This window comes from Drosophila sulfurigaster, chromosome 2R (assembly GCF_023558435.1).
Source record: "Drosophila sulfurigaster albostrigata strain 15112-1811.04 chromosome 2R, ASM2355843v2, whole genome shotgun sequence".
Classification (NCBI taxonomy): Eukaryota; Metazoa; Arthropoda; class Insecta; order Diptera; family Drosophilidae; genus Drosophila; species Drosophila sulfurigaster.
Genome location: NC_084882.1, coordinates 15,594,993 through 15,621,838, shown reverse-complemented (window position 1 = coordinate 15,621,838; position 26,846 = coordinate 15,594,993). Strand labels below are relative to the sequence as shown.

The following is a 26,846-nucleotide window of genomic DNA, read 5'->3' as shown; positions in this document are numbered from 1 at the left end:
AACACGAGGAAATCATAATGCAACACAACGAAATTTGCATACGCTAAGAATGTATAATTACCTAAGAGCTGCGTTAATTCGCTATAATTTCAAGACGATGAAATCAGAAATAGCTCAGTAATTTATTCTATGCTAAAAGTGTTGCCTACTTCAGACACGCATATTAATTCAAATAAATATTAGACGGTTTGTTTGCCGCGCTTAGAAGTAGGCAACAAAAAAGAATAAAATGAGTGATATAAAATGTGTCGCAAACTTTGTGAAACAGTCATGAGATAGCTGGGTAGAGTATAAAAAAGGACAACACTATAAAATGTCAGATTAATTTTTGCAGCTCACACTCAAACAAACACACACACACAACCGCATACGCGCACACACTGATACAGGGCAATGTCTAAACCTGCTGTTGCCATTGCGCTTAGACTGCAATATTTTGAGGGCCCATTTGCCCCCCCCCACATCTTCCACTCACACACGCATATATATGTATATAGACATGGACACTCAAGGGAGGCTTGTTGCTCATATTTTTGAATTTGCTCGTCTTTTGTGGAATTTGGATTAGTGCCATTTGACTTTTTAGAGATACAAATGTAGCATGAAAAGATAATCGGCTTGCTGGGTAGCCAAAAACATGGACATTTTGTGGCTTGGTCAGTGCCAGCTAACCAGCCAGGCAGCTAGCTTGCTTGCCTGTTTGCCTGTTTGCCTGTTTGCCTGACTGCCTGCTTGCCTGCGTTTGAGTTGCCACATTCTAACGGATTTCGAATGCTGTTTTGAGGCTTTTGCGGCTACTCCATTGGGGTTCGGTCTGTGCCGCTGCCCGTTGCCTATGCTAGGTTTGGTGTCCGTGCTGGTGTTGGTGTTAGTGGCAAAGGCTGCTCAAATTGGATTCTGTTGTTGTCTTCCACTTGGTTGCGGTGCGAGGCCATGCCACATGCGTGTTGGTGTTGCTCCTGTGTGTGTGTGTTTGGCATGTGTGTAATACCAGCTTGTTAAACACATGCACGCGTGTTTGTAATTGCGCTTTGAGTTTGTAATTTGGTGAATTGAAACTGTCAGCAGTAAAACTTTGTGCAGCTTTCATAATGCGAACATTTGATGGCAATATCAACTAGAATGTGCCAAGTTATTTAAATCTTCTCTTCGCTACAGCTCCGTCTACAGCTGTGTCCACCCTTTTGCACGTTTTCCGCATTGCGCTCACGGCAGCAATTGGAATTTTTTTATATTGCACTTTAATTAACAATTAAGAAGAAATTCAATTTGCCAAGCGTTTTATTTGCATTTTATTAGAATTTTAATAGTCATTCGTTTTCGCTTTCGCTGTCGCTGTCGCTTTACCCTAAGCTTTTAGCGTTCTTTTTTTATTTTTCAAATTTAATTAAAACTGCATTTGCATTGAAATTGGCCGCGCCTTTATGTATCCAACTAATTAATAAGTTATGCCGTCGGCTCAGGCAAACCTCAGTCTTCAAAGGGACAGCACACGTCTCTGCCAAGGCAACCGGAACCAGAAGAGACTGGCACTGAGCCCGCATCAGAGTTAGAGCTTGGGCTTTCGCGAGAAGGATTGACCAAAAGGTTTTTTTTTTTTTTGGCTATTAAGTGGGTCGAGGCAAAGCGGCCAACAACCATCAAGCCAACATACATTCTGGCCACTTGTGTTGGCCTAATTGGCTGCCCAAGTGAAGGATGTACACAGAGTCGAGAGTTGCAACGTTGGCATTGCCTTAATTTTGTGCAGCTGAAAACGCTTTGCAAAAGAAATGATTTCATTTAAACTGCCATTTGAATGCACTGCATAATGCCATTTAAATCTATTTAGACGATTTACCCATCTTCAAAGTGTTTTCTTTATGTCCAACAACAGCAACAGCAGCAACAACAGAAAATGCTGACATTGATGTTGGCTTACCTATTCTACCTCAAGCGAAAGGATAACGTCTTTCCAGCTGACGCGCGACTGAGTCAATGTCAAAGGGAACGTGTTGCTCACTCATTCAAATACACACGTGCACACTCACCACACACTCATACGCACACATACAGAGTCGCGAGTGCTGTGCATTAAAACTACAAAAGTAAAAACGGAAACGGATATGTAGAAGCGTGTTTCAGCTGAAAGCCATAATTTTGCATTAGCAACGGCAGCAACCAGCAGCAGCAAACACAATCTGCGAACAGCATACTAGCTTTTATGTTAGCCACATTTCACTGAAAATGTACGCGAACGTGATACAAATTTACATGCAACACAGGCAGCAAAAAAAAAAATGAATAAATGAGCTCACGTGGAAGCCGATTTATATACACTTTGCCTTGGGCACTGACAAATTGTCATTGAAGAAGAGCCGACGAAAAGAAGATACTTAAACGAAGACCATATCACACTGTCTTTACATTCAAGATTCTGCTGAGTAATCGGATCATAGAGATTCAACCATAATCAATCAAAAAATAGCAGCCATGACTAATATAAGTATTTTGTTACATTTTGTTAAATTTATGAGGGCTTCAAGGGATGGAAATAATCCATTTACAGATTAGTAAACATTGTACACAATTATTGAGCTTAAATTTATTTTTCTTATAATTATTTAACAATCTAGTAAAGAGAGCATTTCAATGTAAGCAAATAGTAAATATTACACAACTTTTGAGATAATTGCTTTTCATTATAAATATTTAACAATCTTGTAATGAGAGCATTTCAAGTTCGTCTCGAATGGTATTAATTAATATATATATTTTTTTATTTTTACATTGTGCTCTTGTCAAGCTAGTCTAAAATTTCGCTGTTATGCGATTTGATTAAATTGTACACATAACGCATGAGTTGTCAGCGAACGTAACTGATGACTGACGACAACTGAATGACACAGAGTTGGAAAGAGCGTGGTTGGCAGACGCGAGAAGTGTGAAATCTGAGTTTGGTGCGCATAATTGGAAAAATCTTGTCCAGCTTCAGCTTCAGTTTCTGTTTATATTTTTTTATTCACATCCATTCGCATCGAGCTTCGCAGCCTTGGCGCTGGCGCTATATAATTAGTTTTGCACTAACTGGGGCGTAAAAAAACACACGCAGACACCGCGCCCTGATCGAAGCATTGCCTGGACGAAAATCATTAAAAATATTTGCCTGCACGCGCTGAGCCTCGTCATCCAATCAACCACCCTACCAGAAAGCCAGAGAGAAGCATGAAGAAAACACAGCGCATGAAAAAAAACAAAAACTGCCACAACCGAAGAGAAAAACCCAATTTGGGGCACAAAAATTGTTGCTTACTTGGCAAAGATGTTTATCACACAGCGCCCGGTTGGGCCGCCATTGAAAGCAGGACAGGCACGGACCGAGTAAAACGGGAACGGGAAGAGGCAGCAGAGGACGCGGGGGGCGCGGCTAGTGGCTGCTGTGGCAACTGTGGACGTCGTTGCGGTTGCCAGTGTAAATATTTTGGCATTTTTGCGCTCGCGTTTGGGCTTTCTTTTGGATTAGTTTCGTTTATTTCATCATTTGCGCCTCGCACTAAACGCATTCAGTTTCAGGCCATCTCTCTGGCTTTGCTCTCTCTCTGTGTGTGTCTGTCTGTGTCTCGTGTTGGCCATTTTTTTTTTGCGGTCTGCTGTTGGGGCATACGAATTTAATCAGGCCGCTGGGGACTGTAAAGCCCCGCCTCTTGTACCATGCCGACAAAAGCATAGATGTACTCGTAGTACCTTCATTGCGACCCCGACCCCTACCAGAAAACAACTACCCCTAACATACGAAAATTTCCTTAAGCGAAATGCTAAAAATGTTGCCCAAGATGATGACTATGACGATGTCGATGACTAGCCTTGCCCCGCACGTTGCAGCAACGCCTCGATTGCCCTCGACTGGCAGTTGGCCTCATCGTCGCGTCGCTCGCTGTTGGATTTCCTTTTGCGCTTGTCGTGTCGAGCTGTTTCTCTTAATACCCTGCAGTTATGTAGCGCATAAGTAGGGTAGCGTTACGAGTAGACTTTACCCAAAGCAGCTGACGAACTTGGAGATGCTATTAATGATTTTTCTTTATTAAACAGTTAAGTTTTGCTGACATGACATCTCGATTTTTCTTTTATATATCTGAAAATTACAGCTGTAATTTTGAATTGAATAATATTTAAAAGATGATGAGTTTTACTATGAGCCTATTCAACTTTCTTGCCCTCAACAAAGGGTATTTTTGTGTTAAGCCATCTCAGCTAAAAACATTCATACTGTTTCTCGTTTCTCGCTTCTCGTTTTTTTTATTTTTATTACACGTTATACAAGTGTGTGAAGTAGTAATTTAAGTGTGGGGCGTTGACACGCCCACCAGCGGCATTTGGTGTGCATTAAATGCTGCCATCAGTTGGCCCCGGAGGCGTATACGTACTCCATTGATTTTTGGCATGCCTTTAAAGCACATAAGCATTTCTTTCCATCGAAATCATTTCGGTTTCATTTGATTTCATGGAATTTCTGCAACATTGAGTGACATGCGCCTCAATAGCTATGACTATGGATCCTCCATATACATACATACATACATATATAGCATATAGCATAGTAGTCTCTTCTCTGCAATTGAGCCAGTCAAAAACATGCGAAGCGCACAGCAGGACATGCTTCTTGCCACAATGAAGCAATGGAAACGGAGAGTCTGCTGTGGGGAGGAAGGGAGATAGGATGGCACATTGCTTATTGCTTTTCAGTTTTTCAGATGGCCACAGGTGAAGCTCACAGCGGTCAAGCACTTTGATAACTTTTCCAGATAGTTGGTCTGCGGCAATTGGCCAGCATATTGAACAACTTGGCCCACAATCATGTTAAATTCAACACACTTTAAAGAAGTGGAAAAAGAAATGTTGGACAGCATTTTGGGGAATTTAAAATGCGGAATGCATTTCAATGCATGCGTTTAATAAAATATTTCATTTACATAAATTCATTTACATAAATTCCACAACAAATAAAAGCAAAATATTTTGTGAAATAATTTGAATAGTGATAGTATGTGTAACTCATTATGTATAAAAATATTTGCTTTTTCATCAATATTTTGTAGCCATTGGAATTTTAATACAAATATACAAATACGTATGCGTAATATGCATAAATGACACAATATATGTACATATTTATACATAGTTAGACATTTTTTTAGACATCTTTAACGTTCTTTGAGAAAAAGTTCTTTAGTGGAAAATATATTTCAAAGCTCCAATCTCATTAAAATTTTGATTAGAATACAGATAGGCGCTTATGTAACAACTCAAAATATGTATTAAAAATGTTAAAAACTTCAAAATTATTGGCTTTTGAAGAATAAACTAGTATAAACTATTATACAAGGATAACAACTTTTTTTTGCCATCTTTAACATAGTATCTGAGAGAAAGTGTTTAAGTGGATTTCTACAAAAAGCATAATTTGCAATAATTTATAATATTTTCTATATCTATAAAGAATTCTGATCCATTTAGAATCACTTTCCTCATCACATCACCATTGAATATTATGTGGTTAAAAACTTTCTTTCGCCATCTTCAAAACACTAGTTGAGAGAAAGTGTTTAAGGGGAAAAATCTATTTCAGAGCACCGTTTGCTTGCCACATATTTTATTTATAAGCCGTTAGTTCGAATTTCAATTTTAGATGCGGCAATTTACTCGCTTCATGCATCCTGGTTGAGTTCCAGTTACGGCTTTAATCCTAGAGCGAACGGCATCGCAGCATGACCGGAGGAGGCTGCTGCGTCTACTTCCTTTTGCTGTGCTCGTTTGCACTTATTTTTAGCATATTTTTCTAGGCAGATGTACCTCAACTGGCACCTGTCTAGCTGAGCGTCTGTGTGGCAGCCAGTGTTTGGCTTGTGCCCTCAAATCGATAACACACTTCACGTATCGTAACATATCCTGTTTGATTGATCTAATTTAATGCCAAGATTGATGGCGCAATCACAGTGTTCGCTATTGTATCTATCTGAATGTGTGTGTTTGTGTATATGTGTGTTGGCAAATAATATTAATAAATGTTGATTGCAAACTTACATGTACAACGTAGCCAGCTGCAGCAACAGTTGCCCTCGACGCAGGCGCCACGGCCATTAACAACAAATCGCCAATCGACAAAATAAACAACAATTGTCACAGACTGTTTGTGAAACGTTCAATTGCACTTGAAAAATTTCAAAGTTTCCCAAAAACGCAACTTGCACACTTTTGCCACAAAAGAAGTTTGATTTTCAAATCTCTGATTTCCGTTATGTGTAACACACAACGCGAGAGACACTGAGAAATTTGCTGTCCACTGCCGAGCAACGCGACTGAGCAGCCCAACGGACGAACGTGGACTGTGCCTTAGTCAGTCGACAACGTTGCCTATTAACCAGCCAGGCTCCAACTGTCGGAGCAACTGTTGGTCGTCCTCGAATATCGTATACGATAAAGCGTTCAACGCTCGACGCTCGTCACTCGGCCATGGCCACGAATCGCAGTTATGGTTGCGTCGCATCTTCGTGTTACTGTTGCGGCATGTTCTTCGTGCCACCAGCCAACAGCCACCATTGAGCTCAGCAACAGCTTTGCAACAATCGGCAGCGGCGACGATGGCGTCGCGTCGCGTCAGTGTCGGCAGCTGTTAAACTATGTTTTTTTCTTTTTTTTCGTTACGTCGTTGATTTTTTAGTTTTTCATGTGCTTGCATTTCAATGACAAATTGTTGCATCTGCAAGGAGCTACTACCTGCCACAAAGTGTACCTGTGTGTCGGTGTGTGATTGTGTGTATGTGTGTGTTGGGGTAGGTGTGCACGTCAGGGCCGTTTATGTGCAAGCTTGAATCAATATTCCGTTTACAGTTGCAATTTCATTTTGTTCTGCTCCGTTCTGTTCTGTTGTATTGTGTGTTGTGTGTGTTTGTTCTCTCAAAATTGTTTTGAGTGATTTTGCCTGTTTGTTTTCATTTTTCATAGCATACTTTTTTGGGCCTTAGCGCCACTTAGCATAGCATGTGCTCAGCATAAAGTTTGATCCATGATCTGGTATGTCGAACATTTATGGCTTGAGTGCTTTTTGCTCCAACTACGTACAGCATATGAACTTTGGTTTCTTTTTTTGCCAGTGCGTTCGTTCATATATAAATTCATATTTGAATTTTTTTGGTATCTTTCGCAATTTTGTTTACCTTTTGCAAAGTGCAGGAAAAAATTTATACGAGCACATCAGTCTAGTTTCAGTTTCATATCATGCGCTGGTATTTGATAAGAACATTTTTTTGTCGAATTAAAAATGTAAGCCAATGTTAGTTTAGCATTCTCGCTGTAACACTAAATGCTCTGCGGATATTTATCACACTAATAAAACTAAGCTCTTTTAAGCTCTAGTTCGGTTGATCGGGGATCAAGTTGTTTCCCACAAATTACGCACGCCCATTGTAAATCGAAGTTCGCACACACTTACAGACAAAAACACAACAATAAACAATATATTTCATGAAAATGGCAAACAAAGCATTTAAATTTATTACACAACAACAAGAAAAATAAAGGCAATAGCAATAGCATAAGCAGACAACAACGACAACAACAAGAATTGAGCAACTGATAGCAGAAAGTTTAATGGGAAATGTAAATGTAACGCCATTGTATGACATACGACAATAAAATGAAATGAAACAATAGAATAAAACGAAGCCGATGCTGATGACGATGGCGCTCGATCTGAGGCTGAGGTTGAGGCTGATGTTGCCTATGCCTGATGCTGCTGCCGTTGCTGTTGCTGTGGGGCCAGGACCAGGCCAAGTCAGATTCCTGCACAGGTTGTTGGCTCCTGCAGTGCCATTGGCTTTGCCATACTTTCTTTTCTTTTTTTTTATTTGCTGTTATTTTTCTGCGGCCGTGGCCATATTTTACAGTAACAGCCACAGACACAGCGACAACGAAAAGCATGAGCAACGTGCGAGATACATAAATGCGAAGCTGAAAATGAAAGAGTCTAACAATGTGGCACAACTGCTGTTTGCATAGCATCCCTTCCCCGTGCTCTTCTCCCTTCTCAGCCTCATCTCTGGCCATCATCCTTGCCATTGGTCTGGGCAGCATTTCTATTTCAGTTACCGTTGCTGTTACTAGTACAGCGTAACGTTGAAGCCATCGCTGCGTTATGCAGTCAGAGAGTCAGATATTTCATTACGTCTCGCTCGATATGTCATGCTACAGCTTCAACTACCGTTGTGTGTGTGTATTTTGCTGTGCCAGTATCTGTGTGTGTGCCATAATTCAATTTCAGCCCCAACATTGCCCTCTTGCCTGTTTGCATTGACTCCTCTGCATGTGTTTGTGTGTGTGTATGTGTACATAAGGCATTGATATGTGCCCTATAGGGCTTTATGGATCCTATGCGTGTGACTGAAAAGTTTAACGACGCATAAACAAACATGGCCAAAGAATAGCATAGCATACAGCACAGCCCAGCACAGCACATCACTAAAGCTATTGTCATTTTTACCGCCTGTTATCTGTTATCATTTCAGCTGAATGACACCAAAATATAAATATCTCAGATTAAACTGTATTCACTTTGCTTTACGAGTTCTCGCATCGACTGTGAAAACTACCACATTGTTAAATTTTAAATATGTTACCGAACTAAATTGTTATAGTGAGTTGGTTATAATCTGCGTATTTTTTAAAATTATAAGGTCTGAATAACTAAATGACAAAATGATTTGCTTGTAAGTAATGATTTATTCAAATATTCTAATAATATAGTACATTTTGCTTCCCTGCCAATATTTATTTTATTTTATTCGACTCATTATAAGAAGCTACTCATTAAGCTACAATATTTGCTCACACTTGCTGTGCATCATAATTGTCTGTTAAGCGGTTTATTACATTTAATGAAAGCATAAATAGCTTTGCCAGATAAGCATCTTAACTGACTGCTTGCTCTAACATCAGCTTCACACACACACATCTTTCACTCTCTCCTTCTCGCTTTTTCTCCTGTGACGTCTGTCGCCGCTAAACGCACTCGAAATTGCTCTATAAATCGATTAGCGTTGTGTATGGCACCCAATTCCCACTTCCCAATTGCCATATGGGGTTCGCCGTGTGTAATTTCCAAAGCAATTAACCTGCGCGTCGCTAGCACATATTGCCCGAAGTTGCAGCAACATCCTTCATGCACATGCCGAAGCGAATGCCAACATCGTCGCCTGTTGCTTCCCGGCTTCTATCCACTTCGTGTGTGTGTGTATGTGATTGTGTTTGTGTGTGTGGGTGTGAGTGTGTTTGGCAACGAATTGAATGGCCACTAAACGTAGTAAACTAATTTGGCAACTCAATCAACAGACTCGCTTCTTACCAATTCTCTATGCCATGTCTTGGCCATTATTTGTCGCACTTGTTGTTAATTGGATTTTGTTGTTTTGGCACTTGTCGCTGACGGTTGTCCTTGCTCTTGTTCTCTTGCTGTTGTTGCTGTTGCTGTTGCTAGCAGCCAGCATGATTATTTAAATGTCCAAATTACTTGTTCGTTGGCTGACTCCTGATGTTGCGTATACTCGCCGTGTCGTCTGCCTCGGCGACGGCCTTGTTAATGCTAATGAGGCGATTGTATGGCCTGAAAGGGCAAGCTTTTGTTTCAGATTTCAATTGAATTTCAGTTAAATAGTCGTTAGGCTCGTTATATATCGCGCTCTCCATACTCCATAAATAACTTTGTTAAGTCACTTAAATGGCAATCAATGTCGGCCCACGGACACATAAGAACGAGTACCCACTGTACATATGTATGTGTGAGTGTGAGTACTTGCCTCATCTGCCCTATGCGTTCGCAATTTTGTGCATTTAAGCGGCAAATAATGGTAGAGTTTCCGTCGGTGTTTGTTCTGCCTTGTTCCCTGTGTGCTACGAGCACAAATTGAATTAAAATCGATGCACACACAAAGACACACACTGCCAATTGATTTTTATATTTTTATTTTATTCCTTTTAATTGACTTTGCTGCCGCATGTGCTGGATTAAGTGGATCGTTTTTAATTTGAAATACAAAAACCAAAACGAACAAAAATACTAGGAAACTCAAGCTGTCAGTTACACGTTAGCGAACAGTGGAGCACATTGAGTTACATCTATGAACTGCAGTACGAGAGTTATGTAAACATTTGTGTTTGCCCACTGTGCGATGGCAAGCTACAATTGAAATTGAATGCCAATTTTATTGGCATGCAACTAGTTGGCCTGTCAATGCAGTACCGAGATATAATATTTCAGCTTGCTTCAAGCTCAAATTGCAACCAGCAAAGCGGCACAAGGAAACGTTCCATGCTTTTGGCAAATATGTATTTATCCCTTCCCAGTGTCACTTTCGCTCTTCTTTTTTTTTTGTTACAGTGTTACAGCGCCTGTGGCACGTGCTGGCTATGCTAGTCCTAGGCAAAGGAAGCGCACAAAATGTGGACATGCATCATGCGCATCAACAGCATCAGCATCAGCAGCAGCAGCAGCAGCGAGTTGTCGCTGTCGCTGTCGCCGTTGTCATGATGAAAATATAATTAAAGTTTATGACAGTTATCTTTTGCCAACAATGAATGACACTTTGTGAGTCGCCGTCTCGCTTCCACTCACTCTCTCTCTCTCTCAATCTCTTTCTCTGTGTCTCTTCCAGCTGCTCTGGCTATTGCTTTGTGGGTGATTAATGGCAAGCACATCGGGCCACAAGAATTTCAACAGCTGCCACCAGAATAAATGGTCAGGCAGATTGAGCTGCACAGATCGATTTGGCATTCTGCTCTCTCTTTACGATTAGTCAAAGCTATAGCGAGTCGTATATATATAATTTGGCCACAAATGACTGTTAATTAATCCCCTTGAATTAGTCAACTAAACTGAAAGATAAATCAATTCGTGTTACCGCAAACATTATTTATCAATTTGCATAGAGTTTCGAGTCTGGCTGCACAAAGCCAAAATCATTTCCGTATAATTAGTGGAAATTGTGGCAAGTCGCCTGGAATGTGTTAGATGAATAAATTAAAATCGAATATGCAACTGCAGGCAAGTTTGCAAGAATTACAATTTTCGGCAATGGTTTTCAGTTGCGATTTTCAATTCACACACAAAAACACAGAGACTCTATGGCAAAGTTGAAGCTGGAGTTGTATTTGCCCAGCTCGAGTTGAGAGCGAGTTCATTAAACAATCTCTTGCAAATTGGACTAGTCAGAGGAGTAATTAGAGCTGGCAGGTGAGCCACAGCTACGAACGGTGTGTTGAGGCTGCAAAGCTGTCGCTGCTGCTGTTGCTGTTGCACTTGCCACTTGCCACATGCCACATTTCCCATTAATTGCGTACCGTTACGGCGCTTTGATAAATGCAATGGACGGATTACAGCGCCAGCAGAGCCAACACAGGTGTCTGGTGGCTTCACTGTTGCATCTGTTGCAACCCAGGTTGCAATGCCAGCCACTGAGCCGAGCTGGCTTATAAGTATGTGCAATGCGTGTGTCCTTGCCAACATGTCTTTGCCCGTCCGACACCAACTCAAGCTGCAAAGTTTACCGGAGCCACAGTTAATCTTGCCGCCAGCTGGCAAGTGGCGTTGAGTGCACAAAATAACACTTTCCCACAGCCATGACAACGAATTATCCTATGATATAGATCTCCCACACACATAAGCATAAGGGGAGTCGATTTCCCTAGAGTATTTCACAAAAGAACGCCAACAAAATAAATTAAATAAAAGAGTTTTAGAAAGTGTTTCTATATTATGAATATGAGAAATTTATAAAACCAATTTCTAAAAGTCGAGAGAAAAAGTATGTAACTCACACACTCTACTCATATTTTGTTTGTTATTATACGCCTTGGCAAATAGGATTAACACTGAAAATTATATTAAATGTGGCAACGTGAGCAGCTTTAAGTGCAACACTTTTGGCCAAGTTGCATAAAATAATTTCATTAAAGCCAGCAGGCAAATGAACTCGAACACACTTACACACACTGCGTATACTCAATGCGCGTGGCTTCAGCCGCTCTGTGTGAGTGTGTGTGTGTGAGGCTGTGTGTTGTCACAACGCTTTGACTTGCTTTGCCATAGGCCTTGACAAGAAAATCCTTTTACACCATATTGAGTTTCGCTGTTGTTGTTGTTGCTGCTGCTACTGCTGCTGTTATTATTGTGGTTGCTGTCTGTGGTTTTTGTTGTTGTCTTGTTCATGGCGCACACTCATTACGGTTGCAAATCATTTGCGGCCGCAATTAGGTTTAAAGATTTATGAGGCCAGCAACAAAAAAAACAAGTGTTGACCAAAATAATAAAGTTTGCAAACAGTAAACTTTCTATTCCCAGGTCAATACATTTTCGAAATATGATTATGCTATTATGCATAAAAAGGTTTGACTAAAAGAAAAATGTAAAAAAAGGCTAAGCTCATTTAAATCAAAATATATATAAATCAACATAATTTGTAATTAATCCAAAAGTTCTATATTCAATTAATTGCGAACTTTAGAAAAAATTGTAATATTGAAATAGCATTTAAAGTCCATAATAAAGAGTTAATATGTGTTCAGTAGTTAAGCGGATTACTGAAAGGTTTTGTCACTGATATTTAAACATGCAAACAATCGAATCAGACTCAACTCAAGCGGTGCAGAATCAAAGTAAAATGGATCTCGAAAAAAAAAGAGAAAGAAGGAAAGAAGAGAAAGAGAAAAACAAGCTTCATGTTTTTTGTTGTTGAACTGGGAAACCCAAGCAAATTCCCAGAGGTCAAACTACTTTTGCTGAAACTGTCATCCGCAACTGACAAACTGAGTGAAATGTTTACGACAAGCGCAAAAAAGTTGTTGATGCTGTTGGCGCTGCAACAAACATTGGCTAAAATACACATACACATACACACTTCCATATAGTAATTCCTATTTAAATGGTCGAAATGTGGGCGTGTCCATTGACCATATGGAGAAGTGGGTGTGTGTGGTGAAGTGGGTGTGTGTGTGCTCGCACAAAACCAAAATCAGAAGAGCTCTTCAATCTGCTTTTGTACGCTGTCAGCGGATGCATAAAGTTTTGTTTGGCACACGGGGCGTATGCGTAACAAGCACTTTTAGCCCGAGCAATTTAAGGACACTTGATGATCCATTTGGCTGCCAGCCTGTGGCAACACACACACACACATACATACAAACACTAATACACACGCACACTCACACAAAAGACTGCTACTCGCAGCATTGTCATTTTGCCAATTCAATTAACACAACAAGTTAAAAACTCGACAAGCGAGAATGTCCAAAAACCAGGGACCACGCTTTACAGACGACGCTGGAGTGGGCAGATGTTTAATGGCACATTAAATTTTATGTGGCGCCAAACGAGAGCTGTGCCACGATTAACTCCACTTGCTATACAAATGCTAATTTCGTCGGATATGCATTTTAAGTGGATTAAATCTAATTAAAACTACAACTACAACTGTGCATTAAATTGCATTTAAATTGGCGAAAATTCAATGTGACAAAGGTAATTTCAAAAGACCCGCGGCCAAGGTGACTTCGATGAGTATATATTTGCCAGAGTTTTGAGAGTATGAATATATTTGTATGGATGTGTGTATGTATTTGTTTGTGGTTTTAATACTGTTATTAACTTTGCGCAGCTTACGGGTTTTATTGAACATCAAAGCGTTGCGGCTGACAAAAGTAAATGTAAACACATGCAAAATAATCCAAAGCGACAAAAAAATTACAAATTTTCACAGACTCGACCTTTAAATGCTCTGATAATGCCGTCTAATCAGTTTGAAAATTTACTTTAAATGGAAATGGAAATGTTACTTAAATGGAAATGTTAAATTGGGGCAACATTCAAGGCAAATAAATATTTTGATTCGATATTCTATTCAATAAATATCAGAAACATATGTATTTGCATTTTGCTTCCGACAAAGTCGCAGCTTAACTAAATTATGATTGCTAAAATATCTCGATCAATAACAAATCACACATTGTTCTTATGAAAAATTATATACTCTTGGCAAGGGTAGAGAGCAATCTGTTTCCTTACTCAGTGGCGCTTTCGATTAGAGGGAAAAAAGGGAAAGCACATGCCCGTACAAGTACTTATATGCCATATAATGAGTTTCGTTTGAATGCTCAAAGCTTTGCGCTGTCCCAAGCCAAAGCCGCAGCGTGCAAACAAAGCGACAACCGTTGACACTTTGCCCGAGTGAGTGTAGGGCGGTGTCTATGTCGTGTGTCGTATGTGGATGAATCTTTCTGTGTGTGTGCGTGTGTGTATTCACGGGCCTCTATGTTGCTAGGTGGTTGCCACTGTCACTGTGGGATAAATGTACGCTATCCTTAGGCAAAATAATAAGCGTGTACTAGAATGATTCTGTTCATTTCACTCAACTTGCTAATAGAATGTAAAGCTTCGAAATTTATATTTGACTGTTGTAGTAATATTAATTAGAAATAAATCACAAAATGGGCACATTTATCCCATTGTGCTCTGCTGTTACTTCTGCTGTTGAAAGTCTCATAATGTTGATGGACATTCACTTTGATTTGCTGCCGCAGCAGCTGCTGCTTCTCTGTGTTGTTAGCCCTCAGATTCTTCTTCTTTTTTGCAAGCAGGCAGGCAGGCAGCAAAGCCGCACTAACGAGTTGCCATTTGATGTCATATGTGTGGTTGCGCAGGGCAGCGTCATGCCATGCCTTATATCTGACTTAATCTCGCACTCCCCAACCTTTTTTTTTGTGGACAAGTCCTAGCATTTTTTTTTTGTGTTTAAGTTGCGGTTCATAAAAACTCGTTGACACCGCTTTTGGCAACGTTACATTTAAAATCAATTTTTGTGGCATGCCACACAACGCAAGGCAAGGCAAAGGCAGACTCTAAAGAGAAAAGTTATCCATCCTCTTTGTTGTTGCTCTTGTCAAGCCCAGTGAGACACATGAGCTTAGACATATGCAAATATAAACATATTCCCCAGGTTTTCTATGTGCTTTTTGTGCGCCTGATTTACCCACACACTCACACACACGGACAAATACTGGTGACATAGAGAGACGGAGGCAGACAAAAATCCTTTTAGACTACTTTTCATGTATTCTGCACATATATTTTTTTTATTCGACTCGGCAGCTTCCGTGGTTTGCGGCCGATATGAAGGTCATTGCTGATAAGCAAGTCAAGCATATAAAATTTGATGCACCATGGCGTATGCGCATTATGCATGCATCTGCTTGTGGGGCTGTTGCTTTTGCTGCTTCTGCCAGTTCAATGCACTGTGGCAACTTCCTGGTTTTGACCAGGCGGAAGCAAAAGTTCATTTGGGTCATGTTGACTTTACTTAGGCAGGAACGAACCACTCAAACTGCCATCAAGCAGTAGGGCGAGGTTAGTCTCAGAAATTCCCAACTAAACAAACGCATTTTTTATATCCCTGACATTTCGAAATTTAAACAGTTTAAAGCAGTCTGCATGTGTGGAGAGAAATGTTGAGCAACTAAGTAGGAATTCCTTTGGTTTAATGCTATCATCCATCATACACACATTCCGTGCAATGTTTTATCATCCGTTCGATGAATAGACGAAACTCATCAGGATAATTCTGTGTTTTGATTCAAACAGATGCAAGCATTTGACCCATCACATGCAGATTGACAGCAGCAGGCAATAACATTTGCTCTGTAGTGCTGGGACCACCCTCGTCGTTGTAGTTGTTTTTGCATTTGAAATTCAAAGACAAGACTTCAACATTCATTCCACCTGCTGTGTAACTTCAATTAAACAGTTCGCAGAGGGCAATGGGAAATCGAGACAACTTATTAAGTAAACTTCTTGCATAAAATTCACAGCGCCACCATTGCCAACTACAACCACCTGGCATTTTGATCGTAAAAGTTTTTGAGCCTGGGCGTGGCATGTAAAATTATTCATTCGACATTTAAGTGTCTGTAAGCGTCGCCTCGGTAGGCAGCAGAGCGAAATGTAAAAGTTTTATGCGCCTCATCGCATAAGCCACAAAAGCAAAGCAAATTGACGCAAAGCACAGCCCAAAGACACATTCAACACAGCAACTGTCAAATGCAAGCGCTCAAAAAGGTGCTGACAGCGGCAGAGAGAGAGGCAGAGACTGAGACAGAGAGGGGAGTGAGACTTTTGAGTGGAGTTTGCCACACATGACAAATCGTACGCATATTCGCATCATTTTTCACTGCATACTTTAAGGCAAATGAATATCAAACTGAACCCGATTTTGCATATGGAATCTTGATGGCCATCGCCATCGATTTGTTTCTTTTTTTTGCTTTGAGAGCAGTCATAGCATGAAAAGTGATTTCCTGGCTCTTTCTCACTCCATGCTCATCTCAGCCATATTCGTTTTACTCTGTGTTTCATATTCTCTCATTTTTTTTTTTTTTTTTTGGCGCGCTGCGGCGCGCTGCGGCCTCTTATCGGGTGTTGGGCTGCGGTTTGTGGTTTGGTTTGGAACAGTTTTTCGATGCATGCCGGATATATTCAACACTTCCGCACTTTTTATGTCTTCCTCTGTGAAGGAAAATAAGCGCAAAATAATAATATGTAAGTACAGGGAACAGCAGCAACAGAACAGCAAAAAGCTGTTGCCAAGTTGCATGATGGCGTCGGCGGCGGCGGCGGCGGCAGCTCCACAAAATCCATGAATTCGAGGCACTAAATTGAAACACGTGCACACAGCCAGCTGCCGGGCAACCCAAATGGTTGAGCTCCTGTTTTATTTACCTTTGGCGTCTTCTGATTTTGCTCGGCTCTGCCTCAGCATTGTGGTCGACATTCGAACTATGAATGCGATTCTTATGCAAATGTCCAGAGCGAATGTGCGCCAGCACGTATCTGTATCTATTCAAATTCTATAAGCGCAACTACAACAAACTGGGACAACAAATTGCGTTTAAACAAGTCAATATTATTATAGCTTTGCCTCAGGCGGCTATAAAAATAAATAATTCCGTGTATCGACTCTGGCCTTGGAATGAACAATAGATTTGCTACAAAAACTATTAGCCAAGCACAAAGCAGCAAGGATGCATGGGGATATTAAAACGAATCTAATTTTATCCATTTTAATAATGTGTTTAAAACGAGATACTTGAGTTAATATGTTTTAAACCATTCACAGGACAATTTCAAATACTCATATTCTAATAATAAGCTGAACAATTTGAGATTTTGGCATGCTCAAAAAGCAGCTTTAGATAAGTATATCTACTTTCTGGTTTAACACACTTGTATTTACAGTTGTAATAACACGCAAAGCAAAGGAATGTTGTCATATTGAATAAGCCGATTCGAATACAAAAGAATCAACTAACAGATGAACAACAACAACAACTACAACAACAGTAATAGCAACAATAACAAACCCAAACAATTGCTGTCTAAATTCATTGTGTTGGCTTTGTGTGTGGTGCAAAAAATGGATCACTTGAGATACAACACATTGTCTGTGCATGTCTGTGCATATGTATGTGTGTGGGTGTGTGTCGGGGTAGGTGTATGTGTCAATGCATGTCTATGAATATAAAAATTTCCATGACGTCTCTGTCGCATTGTCTGCAATGGCGGAAATACTGTTCGCTGTTACAGCAACAGCATGCGATATGTGTGTGTGTGCGAGTGTGTTAATGCCGGCAAACACACACACACACACACACACACACACACACACATACACAAACAGATGCCATTTGATTGTGCGCCAGCAAACACTTCACTTCACATTACTGTCGATGGCATGCTGGAGGGGCGTGGCAGTTGATACAGTTTATTACAGTCAGCCTCTGAATGTCTGAATGAATATCATTGGAAGATGGTGCAAGGCTGCCACACACTTGCTGCCTCATTACAAATCAAGAGCCTATCGACTTGTGACAGCCGAATCGATGCCACGTGCATCATTGCAATTCTATTCATATTGAAATTCTGCATTAGAGTACGTTTCAAAAGTAAAGTTTTACTTAGCTGATTTCATCCTTATCAGAAATTCTTTTGATTTAACACAAAATTAACTTTTAAATTTAAGCAACGGAGTTTTAAAATTGATGGAGCTCAATAAATTTAAATTTTTAAAGATGTTTAACATTTGCTATTACATCTCACAATTTTACAAGCTTATCGGATATGTAAATCAGCCGGAAACAATTGCAAAATGTTCTCCTATTGTCAACGTACGAGTATGCTTTTTATGGTAAAGAAATCATTGATTTCTTCAGGTTCCGTGTCATTACCAGAGTGTGCTGTGTGACAAATCAAACGATTCGCAGTAACTAACATGAAAAGCACAACAATAAATATATAAAAAACTTCGAGATTGTTTTTATCAGAGTTAATACTTATAAAAAGGAATAAATGTCAAAGCAAGTGACGTGACCTTCCCATGGCAATCAAACCGGAAACACTTAAAGATTATTTCATTATACATTTAAATTTATTTAAGAAACATTTATCAAAACATATAATATGTGTATATGCTCTTAATATATACAGAATTTCGAGAGCTTTAAACACTTTAAACTGCAACAATGTTCAGCTAATCGACAGTCTCGTAAAAAGCCGCGACAATCCTCCAAAAGGGTTGAATAGCGAAACTATAAGAGAAATATTATCATCTTTTGGGGAACTTAATGGCGAATTAAAAATGCACCTGTGACATATTTGGCGATAGAGACATCACTTGAGTATCATTTTTATATGTAGGAAATTCACGTTTCTCGCTCTAAAATCAATTTAATTACATCTAGACTAAGACATACATATGCAAAGTATTACGACACCTGTGGTTTCTTTTCCTTCTTTGGCTTGGTTTGATGTCCCTTGTATATTAATTCATGCCTGAATCCGTCTACAAATACAGAAATTGCAAGAATCGTAAGCAAAATTTGCATCTTTAGGGAAATTTTCATTTTTTTGCAGGTGAAATTTAATTTAATACTGATTCAAACAATACACTACAGCTCTTTTTATAGGTAAGGAGATTGTAATGACACTTAATATTGACACAAATGTTTTGTGCTAATAATCACATCAGAAAGCTGATAGGAGCACAACTGTTTAACATATCGATAGGCTTTATATGAATATATTTATTGTGGACGTCAGTAAGCACTATATAATGTATATATTTTGTAACTGCTTATTCAAATTCAATTTTAAAGTTAAGTTTTCTGATTAACATACAGAAATATTCATAGACTTGCGGGTTGGTTGAGTCAAAACATATTTGAAAACTATTTGTAAACCTGAGCTCCAAACAGACGATGACTAATATCGGCAATGGGCGGACTCTGCCACATACTCTGCACTGTATCGGCAGCTACGATGTTGCGCCAATCCGCAATGCCCTTGAATAGATTCAGAAACATATTCGTGAATGTTGCAACATCCTCCGGATTGAGGGATGGCTGATTGAGCTGAGCCGGCGGTAGCATAGGAATTTTGGATCCTGCAGCGCTTGCAGTAATATTCATGGGCAGCGCCCGAGATGTCTGCATATGAAAGAAAGTCCGCAGGATGTCGAAAATATAATTCAAATGTCACTTACAGCAGTACCAAGGAAAAACAGCAGCAAAAGCGTCAACATCTCTTGATTTTTTTTTTGTGTTTTGTGTGTCTCTTCCAACTGGAAATAAACTGAAGTGCGCAACGAGAACCAACTTGATTTTAATAGAAACTTTCAGTGAGATGACCCCGGGCTTTAATTAATTGCCAAGTTTTCAGCTCGTTTGACATGCTACACTATTTGTCCAAAGCGAGGCATTGGTGACATTTGTGTCAAGAGTTCGAGATAATTGAATGTTGACCCAGTCGAGTTACTCCGCAAATATTGAAAGTCAACGCAATGAAATGGGCCAGGTACATATCGCAGATAACGCAGTGTAGATATTAATCAATGTTTGACTACTGCTTTACCTTAGGTTTGCCACTTCAAAAGAATTGACTCAACGCGTTTATATTGTGTCAAGGATGTTGTTTATAATGTTTTGAAACATGTTAACTGTATTTTAGATAAACTCAATGAAATTTATATATATGACAAACACATAGAAAGTATTCATATACGGGCAAAGTTCATAAACCTTAAGTTGCAGTATGTGTAGATAGAGCTATACTGTATGTATAGGGGTATTGTATGCATGATTAAAACTTATCAACTGCAGTTGAAGCATTTTGTGGTATTTTTAAAATGAAACAATAATATGTGCTTAATCTTTGCTTAAGTTTAACTCAATGACACATGCAAATAAATTTCCCCGCCCACAAAATTAAAACCCATTCATGTTCGCAATTGTTTTTGTATTAAATGTAGCGTTTTCTTTTTGTTTGTATACATTACAGTTTATTTTTGATTAATTAAATATTACAATCGCAGTTTGTGGTTATCGTAAACCAGTGGAAAATGCAAATGCATAATTAAGAGTGTACAACCCGATGATGCTGTTCATTTAGCCGTTATAAAAGTGACACATTTATTGTTTAAGATTGCTTTTTTTATTAGTCATGCAGAATAAGTAATATATATAGAATGTACACACACGTATTAAAAATATGAGTACATTGTTTTTGCGATACCAATTTAGGTGACACACCTGTGAAGGTAGGAGTGACAACGCTGTGTACAGCATTCCCTGTTATCTGAGCACTGTAAAGATCGAAAGTCAAAAATAAAGGTGAGCATAAAACACACGTATTGAGGCCAAGCTCACTTACCTCGCTGCCAATATTTCTACAGGCTCTATGCGAGTCTATATCAAGTTGAGGTAAGTAAGTTGTCGGTAAAGAACTGTCCACTTTCTCCACAGCATGAGTGCCAGTTTTTGATTTATCATCTGGCAGAGTTTGAAACTCAATCTCCACATCATTTGCGCCAGCATTGAACCTATTTTCAACAACGGTTTGAACGTGTGGTCGTGATTGAGGTATTAAAAACCAATCGTCTGGGATACTGTCGTAGGTCGATTGATAATCGTTCGGATGCACAATAGGAGCACATTTATAGCTGTAAGTCATGCATTTTCTCGAACAGCATTCGTAATGGGTTTGGCACTAGAAATAATATTAATTATAGTAAAGTATTTGAAATTTGATCGTATTATACTCACATAATCTCCATTGGCAGCGCAATTCTTATTTGATGCTCCAATTTGACGAGCCTTCGCATTGTAAACGATACAAATGCTTAGCAAAAAGCAAAAGAACAACAAGTTTTTGCCGCGAGAAATCAACATTTTCGCAGTCTGAAAGTTGAACGTTAACTGAACCGTTTCACTTGGAGAACCGCGTACTATATGCTCTCTTAGCTCTCAGCGAAATGCGACTGAGCTTTCGTACCCCAAATTTGGATTGTTGTTTATAAAACAAGACGAACGTTTAACGAAGTCATAGGGGTAATTAATTCAGTAATTTCGCTTAGTCAATACACTGCACAAAAATGTCGATCAAGCAACAATTCAAAGAAGCTAAACAACAAATAATCAAACATTAAGAATTCCCCTTAGTATAATTACGAATCTTAAGAAATATATTAAACAAGTCCAACAATTGGTGACGTTTAAAAAAAACACACTTTTTATCAGTTGAAATATTTAAAATGTGCTTAATTTATGGCTATCAAACGTGCGCAGTGCATATTAATTAGCATCTTAGCATCTATTCTCTTTGAAATTTGAGATCGACAAAACAGACTCAAATTATTCAAACGCTGTCAATTTGATGCGTTTTAAGTAAAAAAACTACCAAAATGTTTTTGTCACTTTATTTCTCGATAACCATTAAAATAATTTACATTTTTAATGTCAAGCAGCCAATGCAGAAAAAATGCGGCTGACTAGTGTAATTTGAAGAGAAGTTAAAGAGACCTTAATTGAATGTAGAAGAGAGTCAGGACGTCCTGACCTTTCACAAGTGAGTGAGAAGAGAACAAAGCGTCGGATAATGCGCCAACAACTTGTTTGCACATTTCGAGCGGTCGCACTCTTATAAATACGATCGATCGGTTTTGCTATCTTATCAGTGGAGGCTTAGTTCGCCTTAACCGCTGTGTGCTGTGAGTTTGAGCAGCAGACTGAGCAACGTTTAGTCAAGTTTCGGTGGCCAACGTGTGCGTTCATACATAATCACATTGCCGTAATGTGTACGTCGTGTGTTATAAAAGTGCTGATTACGGCAATGGCGTTGGGATTGACAACAACAATAGCAACGTCAATACCGACGCCATCGCCATTGGTTCATATGCCATCTGCTCGATCGCTGAGACTTCCAAACGATACATATCCATTGGGTTATTTGCTTCACATCAGCACCAATATTCATTTGGGCGATTGGCAATTTAATGGTAGCGCCACCATAGACATTGAGATTAGGCGCTCGACTAATGAAATTGTGCTTCACGCCAAGAACTTGAGTGATATTGAGATAACGCTGCGGTTGCTAGACAATGACAGGCCTGACGATGTTGGTGAACTTGTCGATGATTTGACCCACACATACGATCCGCAAGGCACATTTCTTGTCATCCATCCCCGCGAGAACTATCAGGCCTTTGAGGCTGGCCAACGCTATCGTCTCGAAATACTCTATACGGGCATAATGGGTACACGTCCCAATGGATTGTATTGGATGCCGTATGAGGATTCAAACACAAATGAGACAACGTGAGTTTTGGTACTATGTACTCGTAGTATTTTCTATTAGTGCTTGTTATTGTTCCGGTTTGATAAGCCAATGTGTGAGGCTAAGTTCAATGCTGCAGTAGCATCAGAGATGAACTTGTTTTAAATACTTACAAATAGAGGCAATTTTTAATTTACTTTATATATTTTTGCTAGAAGTGTGCAATCGCTTCGTTGTTACATAACCACAATTTGTATTTGAATAGATAATGAATTTGCAAAGTCAAAGTTAACTTTTGCTTTTTGTTTGTTTTTGATAGCTCTTACTTTTAATAATACCCTGCGAACCAAGCAGTCAATCAACGGGGACTTTTCCCACACTTTAGCTAACAAATATTATCGATCGAAATTGAATATGTATTTAGCATACATACAGACAATTTGTGTAGGTTATCGCGGTCGAGTTGATTGAGAGGTATCTTCTAGTCGTGGCACATTGGACTCAAACATTGCCATTGCTATCTATCGGAAGTTCATGAGCGATAAGTAGCCTGTGACGATCGTTAACGTTTATGAGCTTATTACGATACGAGAGAGAAGTTGAGCCTCTGTACACGTCACTTGGCGGCATGTAAACAAACATGCATAGTATGTATAGATTTTATTTATAAAAAGGCCATACATAAAGTCTTCTTCATAAAGAGGTATGAGTGTAAGCATGAGTATGAGTGTAAATTCCGACTGCGACATTTGACAGCACATCCAGCCGAGTCTCAGCAACGCCAAAGAGAGATAACGCCAACAAATATATCATTGTATTTGTTTACTGTTATTTTATTTATAATTTTTAATGAATCGAATGGGTTTGTTTTGATTTTGCATTGCACAAACTTTAGAGTTCTTCTTTTTTGTTTTATTGAATAATAACATTTTTATTTGCAGCTACGTGGCAGCTACGCAAGCGGAGCCTACCTACGCACGCCTCATCTTTCCCTGCTACGATGAACCCGCCTTTAAGTCGAACTATACTATAAAGCTGACGCACAGCAGCAGCCTGAATGCCGTCTCCAATATGCCTGTTGCGCAGATACAAAATCAGGGGTAACTCTTCGATATATAATATACTCATTATCATAACAAGTAGCGTTAATGATGATCTCATTGAGCACAGCAACCTGACAACAACCACTTTCCAGACTACACCGCCCATGTCCACATATTTGGTGGCATTTGTAATCTCAAATTTCGAATCCATCTCGGAGGCACATCGTGGGGTCACTCAGAGTATTTACTCTTCACCAACCAGAAAGAGTACGGGTCGTCGTGCCTTAAACAATACCATATTGACGGTGGCCAAGCTAGAGGATTACTTTGGCGTTAGCTACTCGCTGCCCAAGCTGGATCATGTGGCGCTAAAGAAGAATCAGGGTGCTGCCATGGAGAATTGGGGTCTGATCACCTTCAAAGAGGACAATGTGCTGGAGCAGCATCGCAAGGATGAGTACAAAATAACAAAGGAACGATTAATAGCGAATCACGAGATATCGCATCAATGGTTTGGAAATCTCGTATCTCCCGAATGGTGGACTTATGTCTGGATGAACGAAGGATTCGCCACGTATTTTGGCTATGTTGTTACTGATTTGGTAGGTTGACTATTGACTTCGAATAAGTCAATTACAATTTGCACATTTACAGATCTATCCGAACGATCATGTCATGGATATATTCCTTAGAGATGAGGCAGAGTATGCCTATAGCGACAGCAGTTTATTTCCAGCACGTCCGATGACCCACTACGTGGAGACTGAACCAGATATTATGAATGTCTTCGATGTCATCAGCTATAAGCGCGCTGCGTGCGTTATCAAGATGTTCCATCATGCCTTCCATCAGAAGACTTTTGTCAGTGGGATTAGAACATACCTGAATAAATTGTAAGTCCCGGCGAAAACGCCATTGAACATTTATCAATTGCAATTTGATACGCCAAAGTTAGCGCTTCTTCGCTCTTCCAGCCAATACAGCGTTGTCAATGAACTGGATCTCTTCGATTCCCTGCAGTCGGCACTTCTGAAGGATGATCGCTTTCAACAACAGACATGGGTGCATATGGTTCGCGAAATAATGCTTTCGTGGACACACAGCGAATCGTTACCCGTTGTGACGGTGATAAGGAACTATGAGAATGATACCATCACCTTTAGACAGAATCCGGTTCACTCCAAGAACGAACTGTGGTGGATACCACTGAACTTTGCCACAGTTCTTACGCCCAGCTTTGAGCACACACATGTGGAGTACTTTATGCCACCGATGAGTGAGCATACTGTAAGCTTTAATGAGCTGCACTTGGAGTTGGGTGGACGGGACTGGCTGATTGTGAATAAACAGCAGACGGGCTTCTATCATGTGATCTATGATATGGACAATCTCCTGGCGATCGCCCGGCAACTTCAGCGTAACCACTCGGTCATTCATCTACGAAATCGCGCAGCTCTTTTCCAAGATTTAGCGCCGTTGGTCTCAAACAATGAAATCGAATCGATGGACGTGTTTTTCGAGTTGCTGAAGTATTTGGAATTTGAAGATCAAGTGATGCCCTGGACTCGTGCATCCAGCACTATTAATTTTCTGTTCCAGGCGCTCTATGATACAACCTCGATTTCTTTATTTAATCAATTTATGCGCCGCCTGATAGCCTCATCGTTCCAGCGCCTATTGCGGCTCCTTGAATCTGGCGAGTCGCCATTGGAATTTCTGTCATTTGAAGATTTTTTGCATATCGCTTGTAGGGCTGAAATACCTGAATGTCTGATCTATACGCAAAAGCTGGCCCACGATTATATTTTCAAAAATTCGAGTTTGGAGGTCGACTACCCCGACTACTACTTTGCAATGCATGATGTTATCCTTTGCATGGGTTTGCGGCACCAGAGCTATGAGGAATTTGAAAAACTTTTAAGTGTGCTCAAGACTACGCAACCGGATTCAATGTTATACGATGATCTGATCTATGCTTTGCGTTGCACACAAAATCGACAACATATGCTGCACTATCTGACCATGTTAGTTGGCGACAACTTCACATATTCAATAATGAATGAAAAAGACTTTATGAATTACGTTATCTATTTGTTTAAAACAAATGCGGCATCACGGCCCGTGATCTGGCATTTCATTGACGGCAACTACAAAATGCTCTCGCGATCGACTCATTTTGTGCAGCTCTTCAACGAGATTGCCGAATATGTGCCAGAAAGTCAAAGGGCACGAGTGAGTAGCATCGTTGCATCAATTTAATTTCGAAATCTGATATATTTTTATCTCTGTTTCAGTTTGCGGTTCTGCATAGCAAGATCGAAGTGTACCTACAATCAGAAAAGATCACTCCGAAAGTTCCATTGATTGATAAAGACTCCAGTCATGTGGGCAAAAAGATGAAAAACAAAGAACAGTTTGTGGAAAGATTTGAGCATCAGATACACAAGTGGCTGCTCAACGAATTACCTCAACCGGACAACAGAGATTACTATGCCGCATCTCTCAGCGTAGGAAATGGCTCAGATCGTCCGGGTGGACTTTTAAGGACTGCCAGTAAAATGCTAAAAAGTGCATTTGGAACGAATATATCATTGTAGCAATTGATTTGACACATAGCCAATGTTTGTATTAAGATTCTTACTATTAAGGTGAAAGTTAACTAAAATAAATTAAACAAATAGAACAATTAATAAATGTAAATTGCTCTCTCACATAAAATATTTTATTTTTAATTGTATTTATGAACTTATAAAATGCAATAGACAGAAAATACTAACTAACAACATGGACTTCGACTCGATTTAATTACAGTAGATTTCGGTTATAGCGACTTCAAGGGACCGACGATTTTACGTCGTTATACCCGGAAGACGCACTGGATAAAACAACTTCTTTTTTATGTTTTGCCATGTTCGTAATAGGTTTTTAAGATAAAACTATCTCTTAATATCATGGTTTTTGCATAATAAATCGTATACCTGCATAATCCTTAGCATAAGCTAAGGCGTCAGCTAAAACTAACAGAGAGTAGTGAGAATATAAGAACCTTCGCGTCGCTCCTACGCACACCAGCAAGAGTGCCAATCACTGATAAATGCATAGATTTCTAACAGCGTCGTTTTATA

The 26,846-nt window shown here is 39.7% G+C and overlaps 3 protein-coding genes across 5 annotated transcripts in view; 1 reads left to right on the top strand and 2 right to left on the bottom strand.

Moving 5' to 3' along the window:
* LOC133837069 (probable muscarinic acetylcholine receptor gar-1) overlaps positions 1 to 26,846 on the bottom strand; it is a 101,019-nt gene that overhangs the window by 27,908 nt on the left and 46,265 nt on the right.
* LOC133836965 (uncharacterized) lies at positions 20,535 to 21,345 on the bottom strand. The gene is made up of 3 exons (XM_062267598.1): positions 21,169 to 21,345; positions 20,777 to 21,112; positions 20,535 to 20,708 (listed from the first exon to the last, which is right to left on the bottom strand). The coding sequence occupies exons 1-3, from the start codon at positions 21,292 to 21,294 to the stop codon at positions 20,643 to 20,645; spliced, it is 528 nt and encodes a 175-aa protein (XP_062123582.1). The 5' UTR covers positions 21,295 to 21,345; the 3' UTR covers positions 20,535 to 20,642.
* LOC133836964 (aminopeptidase N) lies at positions 22,127 to 26,399 on the top strand. 3 transcript variants are annotated; one of them, XM_062267594.1, is made up of 6 exons: positions 22,127 to 22,719; positions 23,620 to 23,778; positions 23,822 to 24,323; positions 24,376 to 24,614; positions 24,696 to 25,953; positions 26,016 to 26,399. In XM_062267594.1, the coding sequence occupies exons 1-6, from the start codon at positions 22,196 to 22,198 to the stop codon at positions 26,316 to 26,318; spliced, it is 2,985 nt and encodes a 994-aa protein (XP_062123578.1). In that variant the 5' UTR covers positions 22,127 to 22,195; the 3' UTR covers positions 26,319 to 26,399. The 3 variants fall into 3 exon arrangements, with proteins under 3 accessions (XP_062123578.1, XP_062123579.1, XP_062123580.1); XM_062267595.1 differs by having other exon boundaries at positions 22,129 to 22,719; positions 23,849 to 24,323; XM_062267596.1 differs by lacking the exon at positions 22,127 to 22,719 and having other exon boundaries at positions 23,695 to 23,778; positions 23,874 to 24,323.